General features: G+C 37.2%; 3 protein-coding genes and 1 pseudogene across 3 annotated transcripts; all 4 read left to right on the top strand.

Annotated features, from left to right (window-relative positions):
- Nucleotides 1-3,411: 3,411 nt before the first annotated feature.
- On the top strand, nt 3,412-4,327 carry LOC113569254 (annotated as a pseudogene).
- Nucleotides 4,328-9,515: 5,188 nt separating this feature from the next.
- Nucleotides 9,516-10,472, top strand: LOC118242560 (olfactory receptor 52E8-like). The gene has a single exon (XM_035534336.1). It carries the CDS (start codon nt 9,516-9,518, stop codon nt 10,470-10,472), a length of 957 nt encoding a protein of 318 aa, XP_035390229.1.
- Nucleotides 10,473-14,360: 3,888 nt separating this feature from the next.
- LOC113568787 (olfactory receptor 2AT4-like) lies at nt 14,361-15,326 on the top strand. The gene has a single exon (XM_026996945.2). The coding sequence runs from the start codon at nt 14,361-14,363 to the stop codon at nt 15,324-15,326; it is 966 nt and encodes a 321-aa protein (XP_026852746.2).
- Nucleotides 15,327-21,619: 6,293 nt separating this feature from the next.
- On the top strand, nt 21,620-24,157 carry LOC118242559 (olfactory receptor 52E8-like). Its single transcript, XM_035534334.1, has 2 exons — nt 21,620-22,545; nt 24,106-24,157. The coding sequence occupies exons 1-2, from the start codon at nt 21,620-21,622 to the stop codon at nt 24,155-24,157; spliced, it is 978 nt and encodes a 325-aa protein (XP_035390227.1).
- The last annotated feature ends 1,186 nt before the right edge of the window (nt 24,158-25,343 follow it).

Below are 25,343 nucleotides of genomic sequence, written 5' to 3'. Positions count from 1 at the left end.
TACATTTGATATATATATATATATATATATATATATATATATATATATATATATATATATATATGAAACATTTGTAGTTAGTTTGTAATAGTCTTAGTGTCTTTCTTATAAGGGCAGGTTTGCCACCTCTTTCATTTGTTTCCCTTTGCTGTGCCCTCAGCAGAGTAGGCCTAGATTCTTCCATCTCAAATGCGCTCACAACGGTCGCAAAGGATAGGGAAGGTTCTGTCTCCTCTATGTATAGGGGATATCAAGATATTTTCCCAGGTTCTCAAGGAATATTCTTCTCCTGTGAAGCTTCCTACTGTTCTTTCCTGGATCTTTCTCAGTGCAAATTGCAAAGTCATTGTATGCCAACACAGAGCTGATGTGTTGAGAGAAAAGTCTGTACATAAAATTCGAACCTGGATCAGACTGAATTAGACTGAATTTGTTTGGTCAGCCCAAACAGAGTACAAAATTTGATGAGAGGCTTAGTTGCTGATTTTGATTTCAAGGAATTTGAGTGGCTTCAGGAAGCCTTGGGGCAGATCACATAAGAGTCAGTATAGTACAGCTTTGGACAAGGTATCCTTAGTTCCTATGGGAACACAAAGATTTTCAAACAGTTCTCTTATTGCAACTATGGAACAAAGAGGAGCAGAAGGAATGACCTAGTTTGCCTTTCCAACAAGCTGACAGGTGCAACACAAATCAGACTTAATGGAAGGCCACAATTTTTAAGACATGCTGAAGTGTCTTTCTAATCCCCAGTTGGCTATATAATCAGTGTTCTTGAGCTAATGATAAATGTGAGACCTCTACAAACAGGAAACAGAGTAATTCTTCAATGGGAGCATAAGCAGAATTCAGTGTGTTCATTTACAATGTCTGGCAGTGTAAATATCTCTCCACCAGCAAGGTCATTGCCTAAAATAAACAATACCCTGCTAATAGGTATCTTAGCTCAATCCACACCTGTCACAATCCAAGTAATATTATCTGAACTCAGAAATACACTGTATCATTAAAGTCAGGTGTTTCATTCAAGCTCATTGCAACAGTAGTATAAAATAAAACAGCTAGCCACGTAGTCTTTACAAACATTTGTGAAAGAATGGGTCAATCTAAAGAGCTCACTAAATTTGACCATGGTACTGTAACAGGATACTACCGTTACAAGCCACTTTGTGAAATTTCTTCCCTCTTAGATATTCCATAATCAACTGAAAGTTGTATTATTTAAAATTTTGCAGCTTTTTGGAACCTGGGCAACTCAGCCATGAAATGCAGGCCACATAAAGTTACAGAGCAAGGTCTGAGGCACAAGTCACCAACATTCCACTGACTCAATATATGCAGAGTTCCAAACCTCCTCTGGTATTAACATCAGCAGAAGAACAGGAGCTTCATGGTATAGGTTTCCATGAAAAGCTGAATGCAAGCCTTACATCACTAGTACAATGCCAAGCATCAGATGGAGTTGTATAAAGCATTTGGCCACTGAACTCTGGAGCAGAAGAACTGTATTCTGTGGAGTGATGAATCATGATTCTCTATCTGGTAGTTTGATGGATGAGTCCGGGTTTAGCGAATGCCATGAGAATGTTACCTGCCTGATTGCATTGTGCCAACTGTAAAGTTTGGTGGAGGAGGAATAAAGCTATAGGGATGTTTTTCAAAAGTTGGCCAAGGCACCTTAGTTCCAGTGAAGGGAAACCTTGATGCTTCAGCATACCAAGACATTTTGGATAACTGTATGCTTCCAACTTTGTAGGAATTATATGGGGAAGGCCCTTTTCAGTTCTAGAATGACTTTGCCCCAGTGCACAAAGCAAGGTCCATAAAGGCATGGTCGGGTGAGTTTAGTGTGGAATAACTTGACTGGCCCACACAGAACCCTGACATCGACCACATCAAACATGTTTGGGATGAACAAGAATGGAGACTGTGAGCAAGGACATCTCAATCAACATTGGTGTGTAACCTCACAAATGCTCTTCTGGATGAATGGACAAAAATTGTGACATGGCAATTTATGAGTCGATTTAGAGTCCTAAATCTTGTGGAAAACTTTTTCAGAAGAATGGAACCTGTTATAGATGCAAAAGTGAGACAAACTCCATATTAATGCATATGGATTTTGAATGCGATGTCACAAGGTGTAGGTGTAATGTATTTTGGTCATATAGCATGCACTGGGTAAATGAACTCTGAGTGCATCAAGTTCAATTCCCTGCACCAAAATGTCACTGCTGCAATAGAAGTCACTGGAGAATGGCTGCAGACTATCTGAGATAAACTACAGAAAGGTTTATCTCACTGAGAACAAGTCTTAAAAACAAACTCAACTGTAGATAAATTGAAAAAATCAGATTTAAAATATCTTTAGAAAGGAGTCCACACAAAGCATTAAACTGAGTCAAGAACATTCCAGTGTCTCAGTATATGTCACTGCAGAACTCATGAGAATTCAATATGTCTAAATTTGCATTTAGCAAATGCAAATCTAGAAATTTTAGAAAAGCCGTTTAGCAAGTAAATACACTATGTAATAACTGAATGAGCATCTAACATTACCATGCACTAGGGCCTTTTATTGATCCAGTGTGTTGCTTGTAGATTTCAGTGTGCTATTGACTCAGCAGGTATGGAATATGATATGGCGAATCAAAACTAAAATTAATTCCAAATATAAAAGATTGTTGGAAGTTTGTTGAAAGCTTGTTTAAAACAACTTGCAAAGTCTTTGTATGATAACTAAAAGAGGAAGATTAATTGTTACACATTCCTATATTTTATGGTATTTTATGGTAGAGAAGAAGAAGAACTATGGTGTTTGGTAAAAAAAAAAAAAAAGCTTATCTTTCAAGCAACATATTTGGGAGTTGACAACTTGGCACTGAAAGTGCAAGAACTCTCAGTTTTAGTGTTCAGTTAGCTGCTATGTTAAAAAATAGTGTGGCTGATCTATAAGGATATGGATAATATTTGTAAAAACACAAAGTGACATTTCTCAGCCAGAGATTTTAACAAATAAATGTTGCTTCTTATATACGTTTCTGGAGATGTTGTGCAAAATTGTTTTTATTTTCCCTTCTTGGTCATATGAGATAATGTGACCAATTTAAATGAACTGTGAGACACCATAAACCCAGCAGTTCATTCCACCATTCCACTATGCCAGTTCATTCCACCATTGCTAAGGAGTGATCTAGGTAAAGAGGGAGCATATACTGTCTGAACATTTTTATGTCAATGACAAGTAATTTGTCATTACTATGATCTATTTTGAATTAAGAAAGTAACATAATGAACTCTAAGTAACAACAGGCCATGTTTTAATACAGTATGCACTAAATTCCATTGTGTTGCTCTACTTTTGATCCTGTAGACCTGAAGTTGCATTTTTTACTTTAAAGACATCAACCCATGATGTTGGAGGAAAACATGACTTTTGTGAAGGATTTTTTAATTGTTGGTTTTCCTGGACTTCACCCTAACTACTATGGCCTTGTTTCTGTAGTTATGTTCTTTGTTTATATGTGCACCTTGATAGGGAATGGAATATTTGTTATTTTGTTTTCAACAGAAAAAACTCTCCATAAACCTATGTATTATATTTTTGTAAATCTTGTTATATCTGATGTTCTATTCAGTACAACCACATTACCAAAGATAATTGCCAAGTATTGGTTTCAAGCTGGGAATATTCGATTCATACATACTGGCACTAATGGCTATAGAGCGATATGTAGTGGTTTGTTACCCACTTCGGTACCACAGTATTATGACAAACAGAAATGTATTAATTCTGAGCCTAGTGGCTTGGATAGTGGCTTGGATAGTGGCTCATACTAGCATTCTAAGGATGGTTATTCGAGCTTTCCCCCTCCCTTACTGTGGATCCAACACTATTTTACACTGCTACTGTGATCATATATCTGTTACGAGACTCGCATGCACTGACAGGGCTCCATATAGTTTTCCAGCATTTGTTTTTGCCATGGTAATACTGCTGGGATCTCTTGCCATCATTGTGTTTTCTTATGGCTGCATTATTGTTACAGTTCTGCAAATCTGAAGCACTCGGGGTCGGCTGAAGACTCTCTCCACCTGTAGCTCTCAGCTCATCATAATCTCCCTCTTCTTCATTCCTAGGTGTTTTACTTATTTGTCTGCCAATATTGGTATCAGTTTTTATGCTGATTTGCAAATATCCATTATCATGTTGTATAGCCTCCTACCTCCAATGTTCAACCCTCTAATTTATAGTTTGAAAACAACAGAGGTAAAGAAAATTTTGATAAGAAATTTCCAAAAGAATCATGAACATACAAATTTTTAAATATATATATATATATATATATATATATATATATATACTGTGTGTGTGTGTGTGTGTGTGTGTGTGTGTGTGTGTGTGTGTGTGTGTGTGTGTGTGTGTGTGTGAAGAAGATTCCTGGTGAGTAATGTATGTGTACTTTAGTAAGATATTCAAAATTGCAGGGAAGTACACAGGTTTCCAGAGAAAAAGGATGCTTCCAACACATGTCTTTTATCAGCTGTGCAAAGAAAGTACTTCGATATTTCTAGGAGAAAGCAGTTTATTTTAGAAAAAAAAAAACAGATATTTAAAACATAATATTCATTCTACACAAGTTCTGAACCTTTAGATTAGTTATTTTCTTCGAGTTTCCTAACTTTATTTGCAAGCAGATATGTCACTGAATGCTACGTCTCTTAGACCTGAGTCTGAAACATGAAACATCCTATATATTATATGCCTGGCAGTTAAATGAATGCATCCTGTTAAAAAGTGCACTGTGATGTGATCAGATCTCTGCGTAGTGTTGAAAAAAATCTATACTTAGAGTTCATAAGTCAGAATACTGTTGAGGAAATCCAAACACCATAAAAGAGATCTTAGTGCAGAGGCTGCTCTGAATTAACAGAAATATCACTGAGGATTTGTTGCCATGATCAGATTACAGAGGATCAGATTAGATGATGGATTTTCACACAGGATGTTTTCAGATCCTAGGACATTTTCATGCTTTAACACAGCTTGTTATCTCAATCAAGAACTAAAGAATTGCCTCTCAAGTTGCATCAACTGTATATAATTTTATCATGCAGGAAAACAGCTGAAATTGCTGAAAAGAAAAAGCAACAAACTCCCTTCAATTCCAGTATGCATTTTAAGAGTTCAGACATATATCATGTTTATCTATGATGGAAGTATGTTATATAAGATGAACAGATACCTACACGTTTGAGCAATAAAATGTATTTAAATAATATAAGCACTTTAATGTGCTGTCATCAAAGAGATGTACTTAGGCAGAATATCCCAATAAAACCACTCACAGTTTCAGAATGAAGAACTTGTTCTGATCATTGCCAAAACTAACTACATGTGTTTGGGATGTTTACACTTGTGGAGGGATTGGTCATTCTGCATGAAAGGGCCTTGTCAATGATATAGTATAGGTTACCTAGCAGGTAAGTGGTTTTATTAGACGCGGTCTCATTTATACCACTAATTTTCACAATTGTAATGTTGGCAGCCATACATGGTGGCATGACTCATTCTCCCATATACAGACAAGAGGAAGCCTGAGTCCTATTTACATCGGTTTAGATTTCTGGGCATTTCACCAAACATTAGCAATTATTTTCCCACGTAGGTCGTTAGAGAGCACTTTGGTGGTTTGATGGTTACCGTCATTCCTGTGTTGGCACAAGAGTTTGTAATCAGACTGAAACTGACCTGCTCAAAGGGTCATGGTATGTTTATTTAGTATATTTGAATGGAGCATACCAACAGGCCATTCACACAAGGGTTAGTTTTAAAACTACCAAAACTTTACATGACCCTACCGTCCATGACTGGTGGAAGAACAGAAGTGGGGGTGGAAAACTGACAGTTGACCAACTGGTACCTATAATTGGCCCATACCTATCTCTTGCCCTGTGGTCTGTTGGAAATGTTTTTGAGATATTGACTGGGACCAATCAGTACATATGGTCTGCTTCAGTGCAAGTTAAAGTGAGGACTTACTTTCGATGTGTGGGCTGTTTGAACACTTTCCCAAACTTGAAGACAAAGATAAGCACTGCTGGACTTTCTCATCATATAGAACAACTTTGAAAAGTACAATTGTAAAAATTTATATTAAAAAGCAATTTAAGTAAATCTAACTTAGTAAATGGTGCATGTTTCTACATGCTTTTGTCTGTAGGTGTTTTTAAAGAACTGTTTATCTCTTACTTGATGAGGCTGGGTTATTAATTTTTTTATTGGAATCTTGTATTTTTTTTACACATCAGGGAGCACACTGTCACAATGAAGGCAAGGCATGAGACCAGACACAATTCCACATAAACATTTTTATTATAATGAAAAAACAAAGTGTCAACAAAGGTAAAACAAACTGAAACAAATCCTGCAGAAGCAGGGACGAGAGCATGACCAAGAGCTGGGATGCATACCAGAGAAGATACCAGTTCTGGGAAGGGATGCAGAAGAGGGGATTTCACACTGGACCGGAGACCCAAGACTGAAGAGGAGAGTGGACAGCATGTTGAACAAAAGGCTGTATAGGAAACTGAACAGGTATCTGTAGGGGCATGGAAATGGAAACAGGGACTGTGACAGTCTTGGAGACAGGAATAGAAATTCTCACAGGTATCGAGACGGAACCAAAGGCAAACACAGGGACAAAGGGGGTTAGAACAATGGAAACAGATACTGACACTGTGATTGGGTTAAATACAAAACCAGTAATGGAAGAATGGATAGGTTCAGGGGTAGACAAAAACAAAGGAGGTGGCAGGAACAAGCATGGCAAGCAAACATGTACAGATGGACAGGCAGGGAACTAGGGAAGAGGTGGGGGGGAAAGTGAGCAGTAAACCAGAGAATAGACAGAGCAGGAAATGTGGCAGCCAGCAGTGTAGAGCACAGAGCAGCCAGCAAGTCAGGCGACAGGGTGGCAGGCGTAGTTGCACCCTCTTGGGAGCAGGGCATGGCAGTACTCTGAGCACACTTCAATACCTCATACACCTCCTACCTCTATCACCTCTGTTGGGACCACACTACCTAGATGGTGTCCTAACAGATTTTGGGGGCTCATCCTCCTTTCTTTTTGGGTGTTTGTTGGTTTTGGCTGGAGTTTTTTGTGTTCTTTGTGGATGAAAGCTTGTTTAAAACAACTTGCTGTGTGTTTAAAACTGTGTTAGCTTTAGGACAGGCATGGCCATCATGACACATTCTTATATTTTATGGTACTTTATGGTAGAGCAGAAGGAGAGCTATTGCGATTGTCAGCAAAGCTTATCTCACAAGCAACATATATGGGCGCTGACAACTAGGCTTTGAGAGGGCAGAAATACTGAGTTTTAGTATTCAGTTAGCAGATAAGTTAAAAAATATTGTGTGGTTGATCTATAAATCGTCCCGTCCAGCTTCAAGCGGTCCACCATCGTCCCCGTCCCGAAGAAACCTCGACCCTCCGACCTCAATGACTACCGTCCTGTCGCCCTCACATCAGTCGTGATGAAGTGCTTTGAAAAGCTAGTCAGAGACTTCATCACATCTTCACTGCCAGCCTCCATGGACCCACTGCAGTTTGCATACCGCCACAACTGCTCCACTGACGATGCAATTGCACATCTGTTCCACACTACACTGACTCACCTGGACGAAGGGAGGGGAAATTATATTAAAATGTTATTTGTCGACTACAGTTCAGCATTTAACACTATCATCCCCTCCCTACTCACTACTAAGTTGGGGGATCTAGGACTGCATACATCCCTGTGTGACTGGATCTCCAACTTCCTAACAGACAGACCACAATCAGTACGGGTGGGCAACTGCGCCTCATCCACCCTCACCCTCAGCACTGGAGCTCCTCAGGGTTGTGTCCTAAGCCCCCTGCTCTACTCACTGTACACCTACGACTGCACAGCCACTTCCAGCTCCACCATCATTGTCAAGTTTGCTGACGACACCGTTGTCATGGGTCTGATCTCGGACAATGACGAGAGGGCCTACCTGGAGGAGATTAAACACCTGGAAAACTGGTGCCAGGAAAATAATCTCCTCCTAAGCATCAGTAAGACAAAGGAGCTGATCGTGGATTGCAGCAAGAAGCAGGAGCGGCACTACCAACCTGTGAGGATCAGTGGAACCACGGTGGAGAGAGTAGATAGTTTCAGGTACCTTGGTGTTCACATCTCGCAGGACCTGTCCTGGTCCTGCCATACCAACTCCCTGGCAAAGAAGGCTCGTCAGCGTCTTTACCACCTCAGACGCCTAAGAGACTTCAGACTGCCCTCCAAAGTACTGCGGAACTTCTACACCTGCACTATCGAGAGCATCCTCATGGGGAACATCACAGTCTGGTTTGGGAATAGCACCAAGCAGGACAGACAAGCACTCCAAAGGGTAGTGCGTTCAGCAGAGCGCATCACTCACACGGAAGTTCCTGACCTGCAAACCATCTACTACAAGCGGTGCCAGACCAAGGCCAGGAGAATTGTGAAGGACCCCACCCATCCCAACAATAGACTCTTCTCTCTGTTGAGGTCAGGGAAGCGCTTTCGCTCCCTGAAGACCAAGACAGAGAGGCTGAAGAGGAGCTTCTTCCCACAGGCCATTCGGGCCCTGAATCAGGGAAACTGATAAACTGTGGGGACCACCACCACCATGTAACATAACTGTATATCTGTATATATATTTATATTCAATTACCTTGTTACACAACAACTGTAGATATGTTATTATACGAAATGGATCTGTACATTCTGTAGATTGTGTACATATATACACAACCATATACATTGTATGTTGTGTATATAATCATAATATACATATATTGTACATACATTGTTAATATATTTTGTACATACATAAAATATATATATATTTATCTTGCATATATATATTTCACATATAGAGAATATATATATTTCTCTATGCACCCCTGTTTTCTTTTCCTCAGTTTGGACAGAGCACTCTCCACCATTTCACTGCGAGTTATATTGTGTATGACTATGTATGTGATGAATAAACCAAACTTGAAACTTGAATAAAGAAATGGATAATATTTGTAAAAACACAAAGTGACATTTCTCACCCAGATATTTTAACCATTAAATGTTGCTTCTTATATACGTTTCTGGAGATGTTGTGCAAAATTGTTTTCATTTTCACTTCCTGGTCATGTGAGATTACATGACAAATATAAATGAATTGTGAGACACCATAAACCCACCAGTTCATTCCACCATTGCTAAGGAGTGATCTAGGTAAAGAGGGAGCATATACTGTCTGAACATTTTTATGTCAATGACAAGTAATTTGTAATTATTATGATGTATTTTGAATTAAGAAAGTGTAACAAAATGAACAGTAATTAACAACAGGCAATGTTTTAATACACAGTGTGCATTACATTACATTGTGTTGCTCTACTTTTTCTCCATTAGACCTGAAATTATATTTTTCACTTTAAGGACGTCAACCCATGATGTGGGAGGAAAACGTGACTTTTGTGAAGGATTTTTTAATTGTTGGTTTTCCTGGACTTCAGCCTAACTACTATGGCCTTGTTTCTGTAGTTATGTTCTTTGTTTATATGTGCACCTTGATGGGGAATGGAATATTTGTTCTATTTTTTGCAACAGAAAAAACCCTCCATAAACCTATGTATTATATTTTTGTAAATCTTGTTATATCTGATGTTCTGTTCAGTACAACCACATTACCAAAGATAATTGCCAAGTACTGGTTTCAAGCTGGGACTATTTCATTTGTAGGTTGTTTTATTCAAATGTATTTAGTGCATTATTTCAGCACAGTCGATTCATACATACTGGCATTAATGGCTATAGATCGATATGTAGTGGTTTGTTACCCACTTCGGTACCACAGTATTATGACAAACAGAAATGTATTAATTCTGAGCCTAGTGGCTTGGTTAGTGGCTCATAGTTTTGTTCTAATGATGGCTATTCGAGCTTTCCCCCTCCCTTACTGTGGAGCCAACACTATTTTACACTGCTACTGTGATCATATATCTGTTACAAGACTTGCATGCATTGACAGGGCTCCATATAGTTTTCCAGCATTTGCTTCTGCCATGGTAATACTGCTAGGATCTCTCGGCATCATTGTGTTTTCTTATGGCTGCATTATTGTTGCAGTTCTGCAAATCTCAAGCACTCGGGGTCGGCTGAAGACTCTCTCCACCTGTAGCTCTCAGCTCATCATAATCTCCCTCTTCTTCATTCCTAGGTGTTTTACTTATTTGTCTGCCAATATTGGTATCAGTTTTAATACTGATTTGCAAATATCCATTATCATGTTGTATAGCCTCCTACCTCCAATGTTCAACCCTCTAATTTATAGTTTGAAAACAACAGAGGTAAAGAAAATTTTGATAAGAAATTTCCAAAAGAATCATGAACATACAAATTTTTAAATATATATATATATATATATATATATATATATATATATATATATATATATATATATAGTGTGTGTGTGTGTGTGTGTGTGTGTGTGTGTGTGTGTGTGTGTGTGTGTGAAGAAGATTCCTGGTGAGTAATGTATGTGTACTTTAGTAAGATATTCAAAATTGCAGGGAAGTACACAGGTTTCCAGAGAAAAAGGATGCTTCCAACACATGTCTTTTATCAGCTGTGCAAAGAAAGTACTTCGATATTTCTAGGAGAAAGCAGTTTATTTTAGAGGAAAAAAACAGATGTTTAAAACATAATATTCCTTCTACACAAGTTCTGAACCTTTAGATTAGTTATTTTCTTTGAGTTTCCTAACTTTATTTGCAAGCAGATATGTCACTGAATGCTACATCTCTTAGACCTAAGTCTGAAACATGAAACATCCTATATATTATATGCCTGGCAGTTAAATTAACGCATCCTGTTAAAAAGTGCACTGTGATGTGATCAGATCTCAGCTTAGTGTTGAAAAAAATCTATACTTAGAGTTCATAAGTCAGAATACTGTTGAGGAAATCCAAAAACCATAAAAAAAGATCTTAGTGCAGAGGCTAATCTGAATTAACAGAAATATCACTGAGGATTTGTTGCCATGATCAGATTACAGAGGATCAGATTAGATGATGGATCTTCACATAGGATGTGTTCAGATCCTAGGACATTTTCATGCTTTAACACAGCTTGTTATCTCAATCAAGAACTAAAGAATTGCCTCTCAAGTTGCATCAACTGTATATCATTTTATCCTGCAGGAAAACAGCTGAAATTGCTGAACAGAAAAAGCAACAAACTCCCTTCAATTCCAGTATGCATTTTAAGAGTTCAGACATATATCATGTTTATCTATGATGGAAGTATGTTATATAAGATGAACAGATACCTACACGTTTGAGCAATAAAATGTATTTTAAAAATATAAGCACTTTAATGTGCTGTCATCAAAGAGATGTACTTAGGCAGAATATCCCAATAAAACCACTCACAGTTTCAGAATGAAGAACTTGTTCTGATCATTGCCAAAACTAACTACATGTGTTTGGGATGTTTACACTTGTGGAGGGATTGGTCATTCTGCATGAAAGGGCCTTGTCAATGATATAGTATATGTTATCTAGCAGGTAAGTGGTTTTATTAGACGTGGTCTCATTTATACCACTAATTTTCACATTTGTAATGTTGGCAGCCATACAGGGTGGCAGGACTCATTCTCCCATATACAGACAAGAGGAAGCCTGAGTCTTATTTACATCAGTATAGAATTCTGGGCATTTCACCAAACATTAAAAATTATTTTCCTACTTTGGTGGTTAGAGAGCACTTTGGTGGTTTGATGGTTGCAGTCATTTTTGTGATCGCACCAGAGTCTGTCTGTAAACAAACTAAAAATGTCTTGCTCATAGGGTCATGGTAAGTTTATCTAATATATTTGAATGGAGCATACCAACAGGGCGTTTGTGATTGCTTACCAAGTCTGAACACACCCTAAGGTATTTTGAATACCAAATCACTGTTATCTATTCTATAATTGACCCTTAACTATCTCCTGCCCTGTGACCTGTTCAAACTGTTTTTGAGATGTTAACTGTGACTAATCAGTAGAGTCTGCTTCAGCAAAAATTAAAGTGAGGATTACCTAGCCCTAATTAGCTCCTCTAGCACTAGAATGTCTAAAGGTAATACAATTTTCCTAAGGCAAACCAACCATCTATTAGCCCACTCCCCCGGTGTGAAGAAATTAGTGTCTATTGTCTTGCTGATGACACATATTTTGTTGAAAGCACCAACCCTCACATGAACACAAAACTCATACATTACCGAAAATAACCAATGTGATGGCTGCAAGGCAAGATAATCTGTTTATCATGTTTCATATGCAATGTTTTATATGCAAATTTGCTGCATCATTTTGGTGGATATTAAATCTTTGGTTGGAATCCCGCACAGTACGAAACATTCTTTGCTCTTATTATAAAATAAATATGTATTGTACAACCATGTTTTATTAAACACTTACACTTATATATTTATTTTTGCATGACTCGCATATTATTACACACTGTGCAGAAAACATTAAGTGCTTCAAGTTATAATTTCTACTAATAACTCTGATAACAAAACTGCTGCTGTAATATTATTTCACACACACACACACACACACACACACACACGCACACGCACAACTTTGTATTTATGAAGAAATAATACTAACAACAATAAAGTACTATAGAGAGAGATTGATACAGCTGCAGCCTCGATGCCTCTCACTCACACATTTACGTAACAAAAGTTGTCTAATGGTGCACTAATGGTTGCCAAGGAGGAGGGGTGATGTCCTCAGGATCAAGAAATTTCAGTCAGGCTAGAGCAAGGTTGGTCAAATCCGCTTGAACACATGCAAACCTTTCACCTAGACCGGATATATTCTTTCTCAGGCACCCATTCATTTTGTCAATAAACAACCTTGCCGACTGAAGTTGGGCTAAGCACTCATCCTCTGTATTGGCAGGCCTGATAATCCATGTGGAAGCCTCTTCAACTATCACAGCCAGGTCTACTTGCTGCATCCTTTTATTTGGGTCGGTTATTGTGTTACAGTGAAGGCGAGGTGTGAGGCAGGATCCATGTGGACATTTTATTCAAACAAAAGATAACAGTAACAGCAGACATGCAGGGAAAACAAACTGAAAGAAAACAAACCAAAACCAAAGACATAAACTCAATAAAGTGAGACATGAGAAACTTAACATGAATACTCCATGAACAGGATGACAAACAATCACTGACAACAACAAAAGTGCACAGGATATAAACCTGGACCTCTTCTTCCTCTTCTTTTCTTCTTCATCTTCTTCTTCTTCTTCTTCTTCTTCTTCTTCTTCTTCTTCTTCTGATGATGATGATGATGATTATGATGATGATGATGATGATTATTATTATTATTACAGATGTTATATTACTTCTGATTTATTTTTTTATCAGTGCATTATGTCTTATGCATATATGTAATGTTTGTAATGTAATACACTAAACATTTTATTAAAACCCGTGGTTATAGAATATAATTATTTACTAGAGTTCTTGCTATATTGTATATTATTTAAAGGAATATTATATAAATATTTAAATGATATGCATACTTAATTAAAACTTTCTTAAGATAAGCCACAAGATGTATTAATATGTCTTCACAAATGTGTCTTCAGACACCCCAAGACATGGAGATAGCTGGATATGTATGCTTTAGTGTCCTTTAGGGAAAACTACCGCTATGCTTGATTTTAAATGAGGGCAAGCCACAAAAACAAAACAAAAAACATCAGATCATATGACATCAAGTATTGCTGCATTAGCATATATTAAGATTACATCAACTAGCTGGACTCAGGTGTAATGGAAAACCATATATAAACTGATGCTTATGTGATTCATCTTTTGTTGGGTATTGTGAGGGTGGCTTTGAGAATTTTGTCTGTCTAAGACTTCTAAAAGACGACAAATACTGCTGAACAAACAAAGGCAAGACAATACTTAGCATCTGATTACTTCTGACTACTCTTAGTTCTATATTACTGGGCATATATTATGGCTTTATAATGACTATTAATTTGTGCTTTGAAAAATAAAAGTTGTGTATTAAATAGTAAATAGTAATGTATGTACAGTAATTATAGATGAGCTCTTACACTTGAATTAGCAATTTCATCTGTATGTGTTTGTTCAATGTTCTTGGAAGATATAATTTATCATTCTGTTTCTCACTTTATATTGCAGAGAGTAAACACCCCAGTGTTTCATTTGTTTCATCAGGTGTATTATCAGGTGGATTTGAAGCACTGACAAAAGTTATGGATCAACGTGCCAATTCTACACGAATTACAGAATTCTTCCTCCTTGGATTTCCAGGACTCCTTCCAGAATATTATGCAGCAGTTGGAACCCTTCTTCTCTTCATTTATCTCACACTTGCAGGGGGAAATATTTTCATTATTGCATTTGTGTCTTATGAAAAGAGCCTTCAAAAACCATGCTACCTGATCTTCTGCAATCTTGCTGCGGTGGACTTTGCTTTTGGAACCACAACAATGCCTAAAATCATTGCAAAATATTTGCTTAAAGAGGAAACCCTTGCATTCCATGCTTGCTTTGTACAAATGTTTTTTGTCCATTATCTTGGGATTGTCACGACTTTCACTTTGTTATTAATGACTGTTGATCGATTTATTGCCATATGTAACCCCCTCAGATACCCTGCACTTGTTACAAACCATTCCACAGCAATTGCATGTCTAGTGACCTGGGTGCTTCCAATCCCACTGCTGACAGCTATAGTTATACAAACCATAGCTGAGCACTACTGTGACTCCAATGTAATTGCACAGTGTTTTTGTGATCATAATTCCATGAGTAAGCTAGCCTGTACTGATGCTAAGAATGCAAAGCTGCTTTTCTTTTGTGTGGCTATGACAGTGCTGATGGGTCCCCTCGCTTTCATCATATTTTCCTACACAGCAATCATCATAACTGTTTTAAAAATATCCAATGTACAAACAATATACAAAACATTCTCCACATGTAGCCTTCAGCTTCTTACTATATGCATTTACTATGTTCCCCGGTGTACCTCTTATATTACTGACATAAAGGTTCAAATGAACATTAGTGCTCGCATTATGATATGTATGTGGTATAGTCTGTTCCCTCCTCTTGTCAATCCAGTGATATTCTGCTTTCAAACCAAGCTAATACGAGATATTTTCATGATGAAATTAAGAAAGATTAGGACCAATCATCAACTGAAACCTTTATACTAAAAAAAAAGGTTTTGGGACACAATTGCAATGAACATAAATTTTGTGCGTGTGGAAATTTTCTAACATCTGACATCAAAATCTTGGTTAAATTCTCTTCCTCTTAGTATTGTGATTTTTGCACTGTCAATACTGAAAGAACCTTCAAACAGAAAAGAAAATGTTTCTGTAAAAAGTGTAAAAACAAAATGTTTTCTGTACACTGTTTTTGTACACTCTAACAATTAAAAGCAAATACAGCTTAAAATAATAAGTTTATTCCCAGTTTTTAGGGTTTCAAAAGAACACAGTTAGTATTGAATCTCAGATAGGAAAGCAAGATTAAGTTGCAGTCTCAAGGAACTTCTACATATAAAAATTGAATATAATTGCCTTATTATTACTCAAAGTTGCATATACAATACCCAAGAAAGAATGTCAAAATATTGTACTATAAAATGTTGAAAATACAACTTAAAAAGTGTTGTTTCTATTGTTAGTTATCTTATCTTTAAACTAGAAAGCTTGTTAGGCATGCTGAGTATAATAAAATATACCAGTGGTTACGTTTTGTTGCTATTACAGAAAATATAATAGGTTTCACCTATTATGGTAAGTAAAAGTGCTCAACATTATCTTCATTGTTGGCTAGTAGTATTAAATGTAAAATTAGCACCAGCCAGTCAGAGTGACACTACAATGTGTGCAATCTTCCTTCTCTCATCTTTTCTCATCTTGAGGCTCAGGGTTCAGAAATTGACCGTGATACCAGCTGAAAACATGCCCCTTTCTGAAGTCATTTAATGGTCAACAGTTTTTCTACCGTTACTGAACGTCACTGTAGCAAGCTAATGTCAAATAAAATGAAAAATAAAGGTTTTGCTTGTTTATTCAGATTGCAAACTACTAACATTATGTTTTCGATGTTTATTTCTTTAAATGCACAAGGAAATGATCACTAGGCCCTTAGTCTATCATCATAATCATCATCATCTTATTATTATTATTCAGTTCTTATTCTTCTTATTCAGTCCATTTCATGGCTGCAGTGGCTGCAAGATAATCAAAGAATCCCAAGTGTCTCAGTCCTCAGCCACCTCCTACAGCAGCTCCTGTGGAATCCCCAGATGTTCCAGGATCCACAAAACGTGTATACTGGAGTAACAAACTCTCATGCATCCTAAACTACTTGGGAGAGGATAAAGAGCTGGCCACTGTTCCACAGTCAGGATAGAATCTGCATTTTTTCTCATGAATCTGAGGCTAATAAATCAGATGAAATGTCCTTTCACAGACTATTCGAGAGAGAAATGTGATATCTCTATAGTTTGCACAAATTTTATGGACTACATTCTTCAAAACTGGGATCACCATGCAGTTTCTGAGGTCAATGAGATATTGGAAGTGCATGTCATACAAGACAGTCTCCCAATATCTAGGACTTTCATCAATTTCAGGCCAAGGTCATCTGCCCCTGCTGCTTTGCCACTGTAGAGCTTTCCTATTATCTTAGTGTCAGGGAAATGGAATATGACTCCTCTCTCACAGTAGCCTCTTGTTCTAACTCCTGCATAGGATGCATGTTTCTTAAGAAATTTCTCAGAGTGTTCCTTATAATGCCCAACAATATTCTCTGTCAAATTCAGAGCTTCACCATTGTTGAGCATGGCTTGGATGATGTCCCTCCTTCTCCTTCTAAGTTGTCAAAGTGTTTTCTAGAACCTCTTTGAAGCCACCAAAAAGTCATTCTCCATGGCCTGTCTAAATTTCCAAGCATCCAAAAGCAACAAACCTTTGCTCTCCAGTTCCCTTCAGCTGAATCAGGAGTTATCCAAGCCTAGCCAGGCCTGGAAAGCAAACTTCATCTACTTGACAGAATCCCTCATTGCTAGTGTCCAGCACCAGGTTCCTGGATTGCTGACATAACAAGCAGCATTAAACTGTTCTTAAAAGGAAAACTATTTTCATGTGTGAAAGCCCCCTTTTTCATGTGTACAGCAAACATACCCAAAGAAGACTTGTAACCTTCTCTTCAAAGAAGTTGATGAAATCCTCTGAAGTAAGAGAGGAGGGAGAAGGGGAAGGGGGCGGTTTGAGGAGAAATGAGAAAATAGCGAAATAGTGAAGAGCTCTGCAGAAGAATGATTTTGCAGATATTACTTCCAGTGAGAAGTTGGAAGGATTGGTATGAGTGGAGGTCTGAATCTAGGTGAGAATTTTCCCCTACCATTGCTCAGCAGTTTACAGTTCTCCCCTGTTACAGTGCATTACTTCTGAGAGAGGGCACAGCATGTTAACTGATGAGGAGAGTGGGGAGAGGAAAGTTTTAGTAGCTGTATCCAGGGAGAGAGAAGAAAAAGATCCAGCATGAGGAAGGGTAATCAAGACAGTAGAAGCAAAAGGGTAGAGGGAGGAATGGAGCACAGGTTGCAGCAGAAGGAGGAAGAACAAGTAGTAGAGGTGTCAACATGGAGAGTCAGGAGAGACAGATGAAAGTGATGTTTTGAGAGGTGGGGGAGGGTGACTGTGATGTCCAGTACTGGAGTGGTCCAGCTGAATGTCCAGAATGTTGCCTATTATGTAGGTTGGTGGAAACTGCTTGCAGGTGAGGTCAAATGAGAATAATATGAAGGAAGCAAGATGACTGGTTTGTCTGATGACTGGTTTGTCTGGTGTAATGTTGGAGTCACCATGGAGAATGAGTGGGTTTCCACTGATGTGGAGTTGACTCATAAGAGTGTCAAGCTGATTAGTAAACTGATTAATAATGATCTTGTTTACCTTAACATTGGACATACTTCTTCATTAAAACACTCATTTTAGAGAATTATATGGGTTAATTTGGATGTAGAAATATAATACCATAACTTTTCAGATCCTTATAAAATTGCAGTTAACATGCTGGGGTCTGTCTAGGTCTGTCTTTGGGACTTTTTACACTACATTTTTACATTTGATATATATATATATATATATATATATATATATATATGAAACATTTGTAGTTAGTTTGTAATAGTCTTAGTGTCTTTCTTATAAGGGCAGGTTTGCCACCTCTTTCATTTGTTTCCCTTTGCTGTGCCCTCAGCAGAGTAGGCCTAGATTCTTCCATCTCAAATGCGCTCACAATGGTCGCAAAGGATAGGGAAGGTTCTGTCTCCTCTATGTATAGGGGATATCAAGATATTTTCCCAGGTTCTCAAGGAATATTCTTCTCCTGTGAAGCTTCCTACTGTTCTTTCCTGGATCTTTCTCAGTGCAAATTGCAAAGTCATTGTATGCCAACACAGAGCTGATGTGTTGAGAGAAAAGTCTGTACATAAAATTCGAACCTGGATCAGACTGAATTAGACTGAATTTGTTTGGTCAGCCCAAACAGAGTACAAAATTTGATGAGAGGCTTAGTTGCTGATTTTGATTTCAAGGAATTTGAGTGGCTTCAGGAAGCCTTGGGGCAGATCACATAAGAGTCAGTATAGTACAGCTTTGGACAAGGTATCCTTAGTTCCTATGGGAACACAAAGATTTTCAAACAGTTCTCTTATTGCAACTATGGAACAAAGAGGAGCAGAAGGAATGACCTAGTTTGCCTTTCCAACAAGCTGACAGGTGCAACACAAATCAGACTTAATGGAAGGCCACAATTTTTAAGACATGCTGAAGTGTCTTTCTAATCCCCAGTTGGCTATATAATCAGTGTTCTTGAGCTAATGATAAATGTGAGACCTCTACAAACAGGAAACAGAGTAATTCTTCAATGGGAGCATAAGCAGAATTCAGTGTGTTCATTTACAATGTCTGGCAGTGTAAATATCTCTCCACCAGCAAGGTCATTGCCTAAAATAAACAATACCCTGCTAATAGGTATCTTAGCTCAATCCACACCTGTCACAATCCAAGTAATATTATCTGAACTCAGAAATACACTGTATCATTAAAGTCAGGTGTTTCATTCAAGCTCATTGCAACAGTAGTATAAAATAAAACAGCTAGCCACGTAGTCTTTACAAACATTTGTGAAAGAATGGGTCAATCTGAAGAGCTCACTAAATTTGACCATGGTACTGTAACAGGATGCTACCGTTACAAGCCACTTTGTGAAATTTCTTCCCTCTTAGATATTCCATAATCAACTGAAAGTTGTATTATTTAAAATTTTGCAGCTTTTTGGAACCTGGGCAACTCAGCCATGAAATGCAGGCCACATAAAGTTACAGAGCAAGGTCTGAGGCACAAGTCACCAACATTCCACTGACTCAATATATGCAGAGTTCCAAACCTCCTCTGGTATTAACATCAGCAGAAGAACAGGAGCTTCATGGTATAGGTTTCCATGAAAAGCTGAATGCAAGCCTTACATCACTAGTACAATGCCAAGCATCAGATGGAGTTGTATAAAGCATTTGGCCACTTAACTCTGGAGCAGAAGAACTGTATTGTGTGGAGTGATGAATCATGATTCTCTATCTGGTAGTTTGATGAATGAATCTGGGTTTGGTGAATGCCATGAGAATGTTACCTGCCTGATTGCATTGTGCCAACTGTAAAGTTTGGTGGAGGAGGAATAATGCTATAGGGATGTTTTTCAAAAGTTGGCAAAGGCACCTTAGTTCCAGTGAAGGGAAACCTTGATGCTTCAGCATACCAAGACATTTTGGATAACTGTATGCTTCCAACTTTGTAGGAATTATATGGGGAAGGCCCTTTTCAGTTCTAGCATGACTTTGCCCCAGTGCACAAAGCAAGGTCCATAAAGTCATGGTCGGGTGAGTTTAGTGTGGAATAACTTGACTGGCGCACACAGAACCCTGACATCGACCACATCAAACATGTTTGGGATGAACAAGAATGGAGACTGTGAGCAAGGACATCTCAATCAACATTGGTGTGTAACCTCACAAATGCTCTTCTGGATGAATGGACAAAAATTTTTACAGGCATAGAGTCCTAAATCTTGTGGAAAACTTTTTCAGAAGAATGGAACCTGTTATAGATGCAAAAGGGAGACAAACTCCATATTAATGCATATGGATTTTGAATGCGATGTCACAAGGTGTAGGTGTAATGTATTTTGGTCATATAGCATGCACTGGGTAAATGAACTCTGAGTGCATCAAGTTCAATTCCCTGCACCAAAATGTCACTGCTGCAATAGAAGTCACTGGAGAATGGCTGCAGACTATCCGAGATAAACTACAGAAAGGTTTATCTCACTGAGAACAAGTCTTAAAAACAAACTCGACTGTAGATAAGATTGAAAAAATCAGATGTAAAATACCATTAGAAAAGAGTGCACACAAAGCATTAAACTGAGTCAAGAACATTCCAGTGTCTCAGTATGTCACTGCAGAACTCATGAGAATTCAATATGTCTAGATTTGCATTTAGCAAATGCAAATCTAGAAATTTTAGAAAAGCCGTTTAGCAAGTAAATACACTATGTAATAACTGAATGAGCATCTAACATTACCATACACTAGGGCCTTTTATTGATCCAGTGTGTTGCTTGTAGATTTCAGTGTGCTATTGACTCAGCAGGTATGGAATATGATATGGCGAATCAAAAACTAAAATGAATTCCAAATATAATTGTTGGAGGTTTGTTGAAAGCTTGTTTAAAACAACTTGCAAAGTGTTTGTGTGATAACTAGAAGAGGAAGATTAATTGTTACACATTCCTATATTTTATGGTATTTTATGGTAGAGCAGAAGAAGAATTATGGTGTTTGGTAAAAAAAAAAAAAAAAGCTTATCTTTCAAGGAACATATTTGGGAGTTGACAACTTGGCACTGAAAGTGCAAGAACTCTCAGTTTTAGTGTTCAGTTAGCTGCTATGTTAAAAAATAGTGTGGCTGATCTATAAGGAAATGGATAATATTTCTAAAAACGCAAAGTGACATTTCTCAGCCAGAGATTTTAACCATTAAATGTTGCTTCTTATATACGTCTCTGGAGATGTTGTGCAAAATTGTTTTTATTTTCCCTTCTTGGTCATGTGAGATAATGTGACCAATATAAATGAACTGTGAGACAGCGTAAATCCAATAGTTGCTAAAAAGCTATGCCAGTTCATTCCACCATTGCTAAGGAGTGATCTAGGTAAAGAGGGAGTATATACTGTCTGAACATTTTTATGTCAATGGTATGTAATTTGTAATTATTATGATCTATTTTGAATTAAGAAAGTAACATAATGAACTCTAAGTAACAACAGGCAATGTTTTAATACAGTATGCATTAAATTCCATTGTGTTGCTCTACTTTTGATCCTGTAGACCTGAAGTTGCATTTTTTACTTTAAAGACATCAAACCATTATGTTGGAGGAAAACATGACTTTTGTGAAGGATTTTTTAATTGTTGGTTTTCCTGGACTTCACCCTAACTACTATGGCTTTGTTTCTGTAGTTATGTTCTTTGTTTATATGTGCACCTTGATAGGGAATGGAATATTTGTTGTTTTGTTTTCAACAGAAAAAACTCTCCATAAACCTATGTATTATATTTTTGTAAATCTTGTTATATCTGATGTTCTGTTCAGTACAACCACATTACCAAAGATAATTGCCAAGTATTGGTTTCAAGCTGGGAATATTTCATTTGTAGGTTGTTTTGTTCAAATGTATTTAGTGCATTATTTCAGCACAGTCGATTCATACATACTGGCACTAATGGCTATAGATCGATATGTAGCGGTTTGTTACCCACTTCGGTACCACAGTATTATGACAAACAGAAATGTATTAATTCTGAGCCTAGTGGCTTGGATAGTGGCTCATACTAGCATTCTAAGGATGGCTATTCAAGCTTTCCCCCTCCCTTACTGTGGAGCCAACACTATTTTACACTGCTACTGTGATCATATATCTGTTACGAGACTTGCATGCATTGACAGGGCTCCATATAGTTTTCCAGCATTTGTTTTTGCCATGGTAATACTGCTGGGATCTCTCGGCATCATTGTGTTTTCTTATGGCTGCATTATTGTTGCAGTTCTGCAAATCTCAAGCACTCGGGGTCGGCTGAAGACTCTCTCCACCTGTAGTTCTCAGCTCATCATAATCACCCTCTTCTTCATTCCTAGGTGTTTTACTTATTTGTCTGCCAATATTGGTATCAGTTTTAATGCTGATTTGCAAATATGCATTGTCATGTTGTATAGCCTCCTACCTCCGATGTTAAACCCTTTAATTTATAGTTTGAAAACAACAGAGATAAAGAAAATTTTGATAAGAAATTTCCAAAAGAATCATGAACATACAAATGTTTAAAAAAAAAAAAAATAATAAAAAAAAAAAAAATAAATAAAAAATAAAATATATATATATATATATATATATATATATATATATATATATATATATATATATATATATATATATATAGTGTGTGAGTGTGTGTGTGTGTGTGTGTGTGTGTGTGTGTGTGTGTGTGTGTGTGTGTGTGATGAAGATTCCTGGTGAGTAATTTATGTGTACTTTAGTAAGATATTCATAATTGCAGGGAAGTACACAGGTTTCCAGAGAAAAAGGATGCTTCCAACACATGTCTTTTATCAGCTGTGCAAAGAAAGTACTTCGATATTTCTAGGAGAAAGCAGTTTATTTTAGAGGAAAAAAAACAGATGTTTAACACATAATATTCATTCTACACAACTTCTGAAACTTTAGATTAGTTATTTTCTTCGAGCTTCCTAACTTCATTTGCAAGCAGATATGTCACTGAATGCTACGTCTATTAGACCTGAGTCTGAAACATGAAACATCCTATATATTATATGCCTGGCAGTTAAATTAATGCATCCTGTTAAAAAGTGCACTGTGATGTGATCAGATCTCAGCGTAGTGTTGAAAAAAATATATACTTAGAGTTCATAAGTCAGAATACTGTTGAGGAAATCCAAAAACCATAAAAGAGATCTTAGTGCAGAGGCTGCTCTGAATTAACAGAAATATCACTGAGGATTTGTTGCCATGATCAGATTACAGAGGATCAGATTAGATGATGGATCTTCACACAGGATGTTTTCAGATCCTAGGACATTTTCATGCTTTAACACAGCTTGTTATCTCAATCAAGAACTAAAGAATTGCCTGTCAAGTTGCATCAGCTGTATATCATTTTATCATGCAGGAAAACAGCTGAAATTGCTGAAAAGAAAAAGCAACAAACTCCCTTCAATTCCAGTATGCATTTTAAGAGTTCAGACATATATCATGTTTATCTATGATGGAAGTATGTTATATACGATGAACAGATACCTACACGTTTGAGCAATAAAATGTATTTAAAAAATATAAGCACTTTAATGTGCTGTCATCAAAGAGATGTACTTAGGCAGAATATCCCAATAAAACCACTCACAGTTTCAGAATGAAGAACTTGTTCTGATCATTGCCAAAACTAACTACATGTGTTTGGGATGTTTACACTTGTGGAGGGATTGGTCATTCTGCATGAAAGGGCCTTGTCAATGATATAGTATAGGTTATCTAGCAGGTAAGTGGTTTTATTAGACGCGGTCTCATTTATACCACTAATTTTCACAATTGTAATGTTGGCAGCCAAACATTAGCAATTATTTCCCCACGTAGGTCGTTAGAGAGCGCTTTGGTGGTTTGATGGTTACAGTCATTCCTGTGTTGGCACAAGAGTTTGTAATCAGACTGAAACTGACCTGCCCAAAGGGTCATGGTATGTTTATTTAGTATATTTGAATGGAGCATACCAACAGGCCAATCACACAAGGGTTCATTTTAAAACTACCAAAACTTTACATGACCCTACCGTCCATGACTGGTGGAAGAACAGAAGTGGGGGTGGAAAACCGACAGTTGACCAACTGGTACCTATAATTGACCCATACCTATCTCTTGCCCTGTGGTCTGTTGGAAATGTTTTTGAGATATTGACTGGGACCAATCAGTACATATGGTCTGCTTCAGTGCAAGTTAAAGTTAGGCCTTACTTTCGATGTGTGGGCAGTTTGACAACCTTCCCAAACTTGAGGACAAAGATAAGCACTGCTGGACTTTCTCATCGTATAGAACAACTTTGAAAAGTACAATTTCAAAAATGTATTTTAAAAGCAATTTATTTATTCTTCTTCATTCCTAGGTGTTTGAATTATTTGTCTGCCAATGTTGCTATCAGTTTTAATGCTAAAATTGTCATGTTGTATAGCCTCCTACCTCTGATGTTCAACCCTCTAATTTATACTTTGAGATCAATAGAGGTAAAGAAAATTTTGATAAGAAAAAAAAGAGTCATGTACATACAAATCTTTAAATATATAAACAGCTGTATATGTATACAGTACTGTGAAAACATCTTAGGCCATTATTAGATTTGTTGTTTTATCAGTGGTATAATGACCATATATAATTATTTATCACATATTACAAACAGAAAATACCGGAAATATGTACACAAAATTTGGTCTTGTATATACTTAAATACTTATATATACTTATTTACTAAGCTTCCAATTCATTAAACTCAAATAACATGTATGTAATGCTGAAGCATGTCTTGCATAAACCTGGTGCAATAGATCTAATAGGTCTATTACAATGATTAGGGTTCCAATGCATTCAGATTTAAAAGACCCAGGTTCCTGCTGTTGCTCAAGTGCAGTAGGAGGTCACACTAAATACTTACCACTGTAGCCTACAGAAGCTGTTTTTAAGATGTTTTTTTTAATTAAATTTAATATACACTTCTTGTACTTTCCTGTACTTGCATTCTAATAAAGAGACTGAAATTATACCATTGCTTATACAAAAATCTAAAGGTGGCCTAAAGACATTTGAACAGTAGTAAAAGATGTAGAGATATTCAAAATTGTAGTGAAGTACACGAGGTTTCCTGACAAACAGCACATTTCGAATTGACGTCCTTCATCAGCTATGCAAGCAAAGTGCTTCTGAAATCTAGGAGCAGAAACCAGTTTATATTAGGAAAAAAAAGTATATGCTTAAAATCTGGCATTCATTCAATGGTATTTTACAGTTCCAAAAGTGTAGATCAGTTCTTTTTCTT

The sequence above is a fragment of the Electrophorus electricus genome, chromosome 15 (genome assembly GCF_013358815.1).
Source record: "Electrophorus electricus isolate fEleEle1 chromosome 15, fEleEle1.pri, whole genome shotgun sequence".
NCBI lineage: Eukaryota > Metazoa > Chordata > Actinopteri > Gymnotiformes > Gymnotidae > Electrophorus > Electrophorus electricus.
Note: the sequence above shows the minus strand (reverse complement) of the source record. Positions and strands in the feature narration are given on the sequence as shown.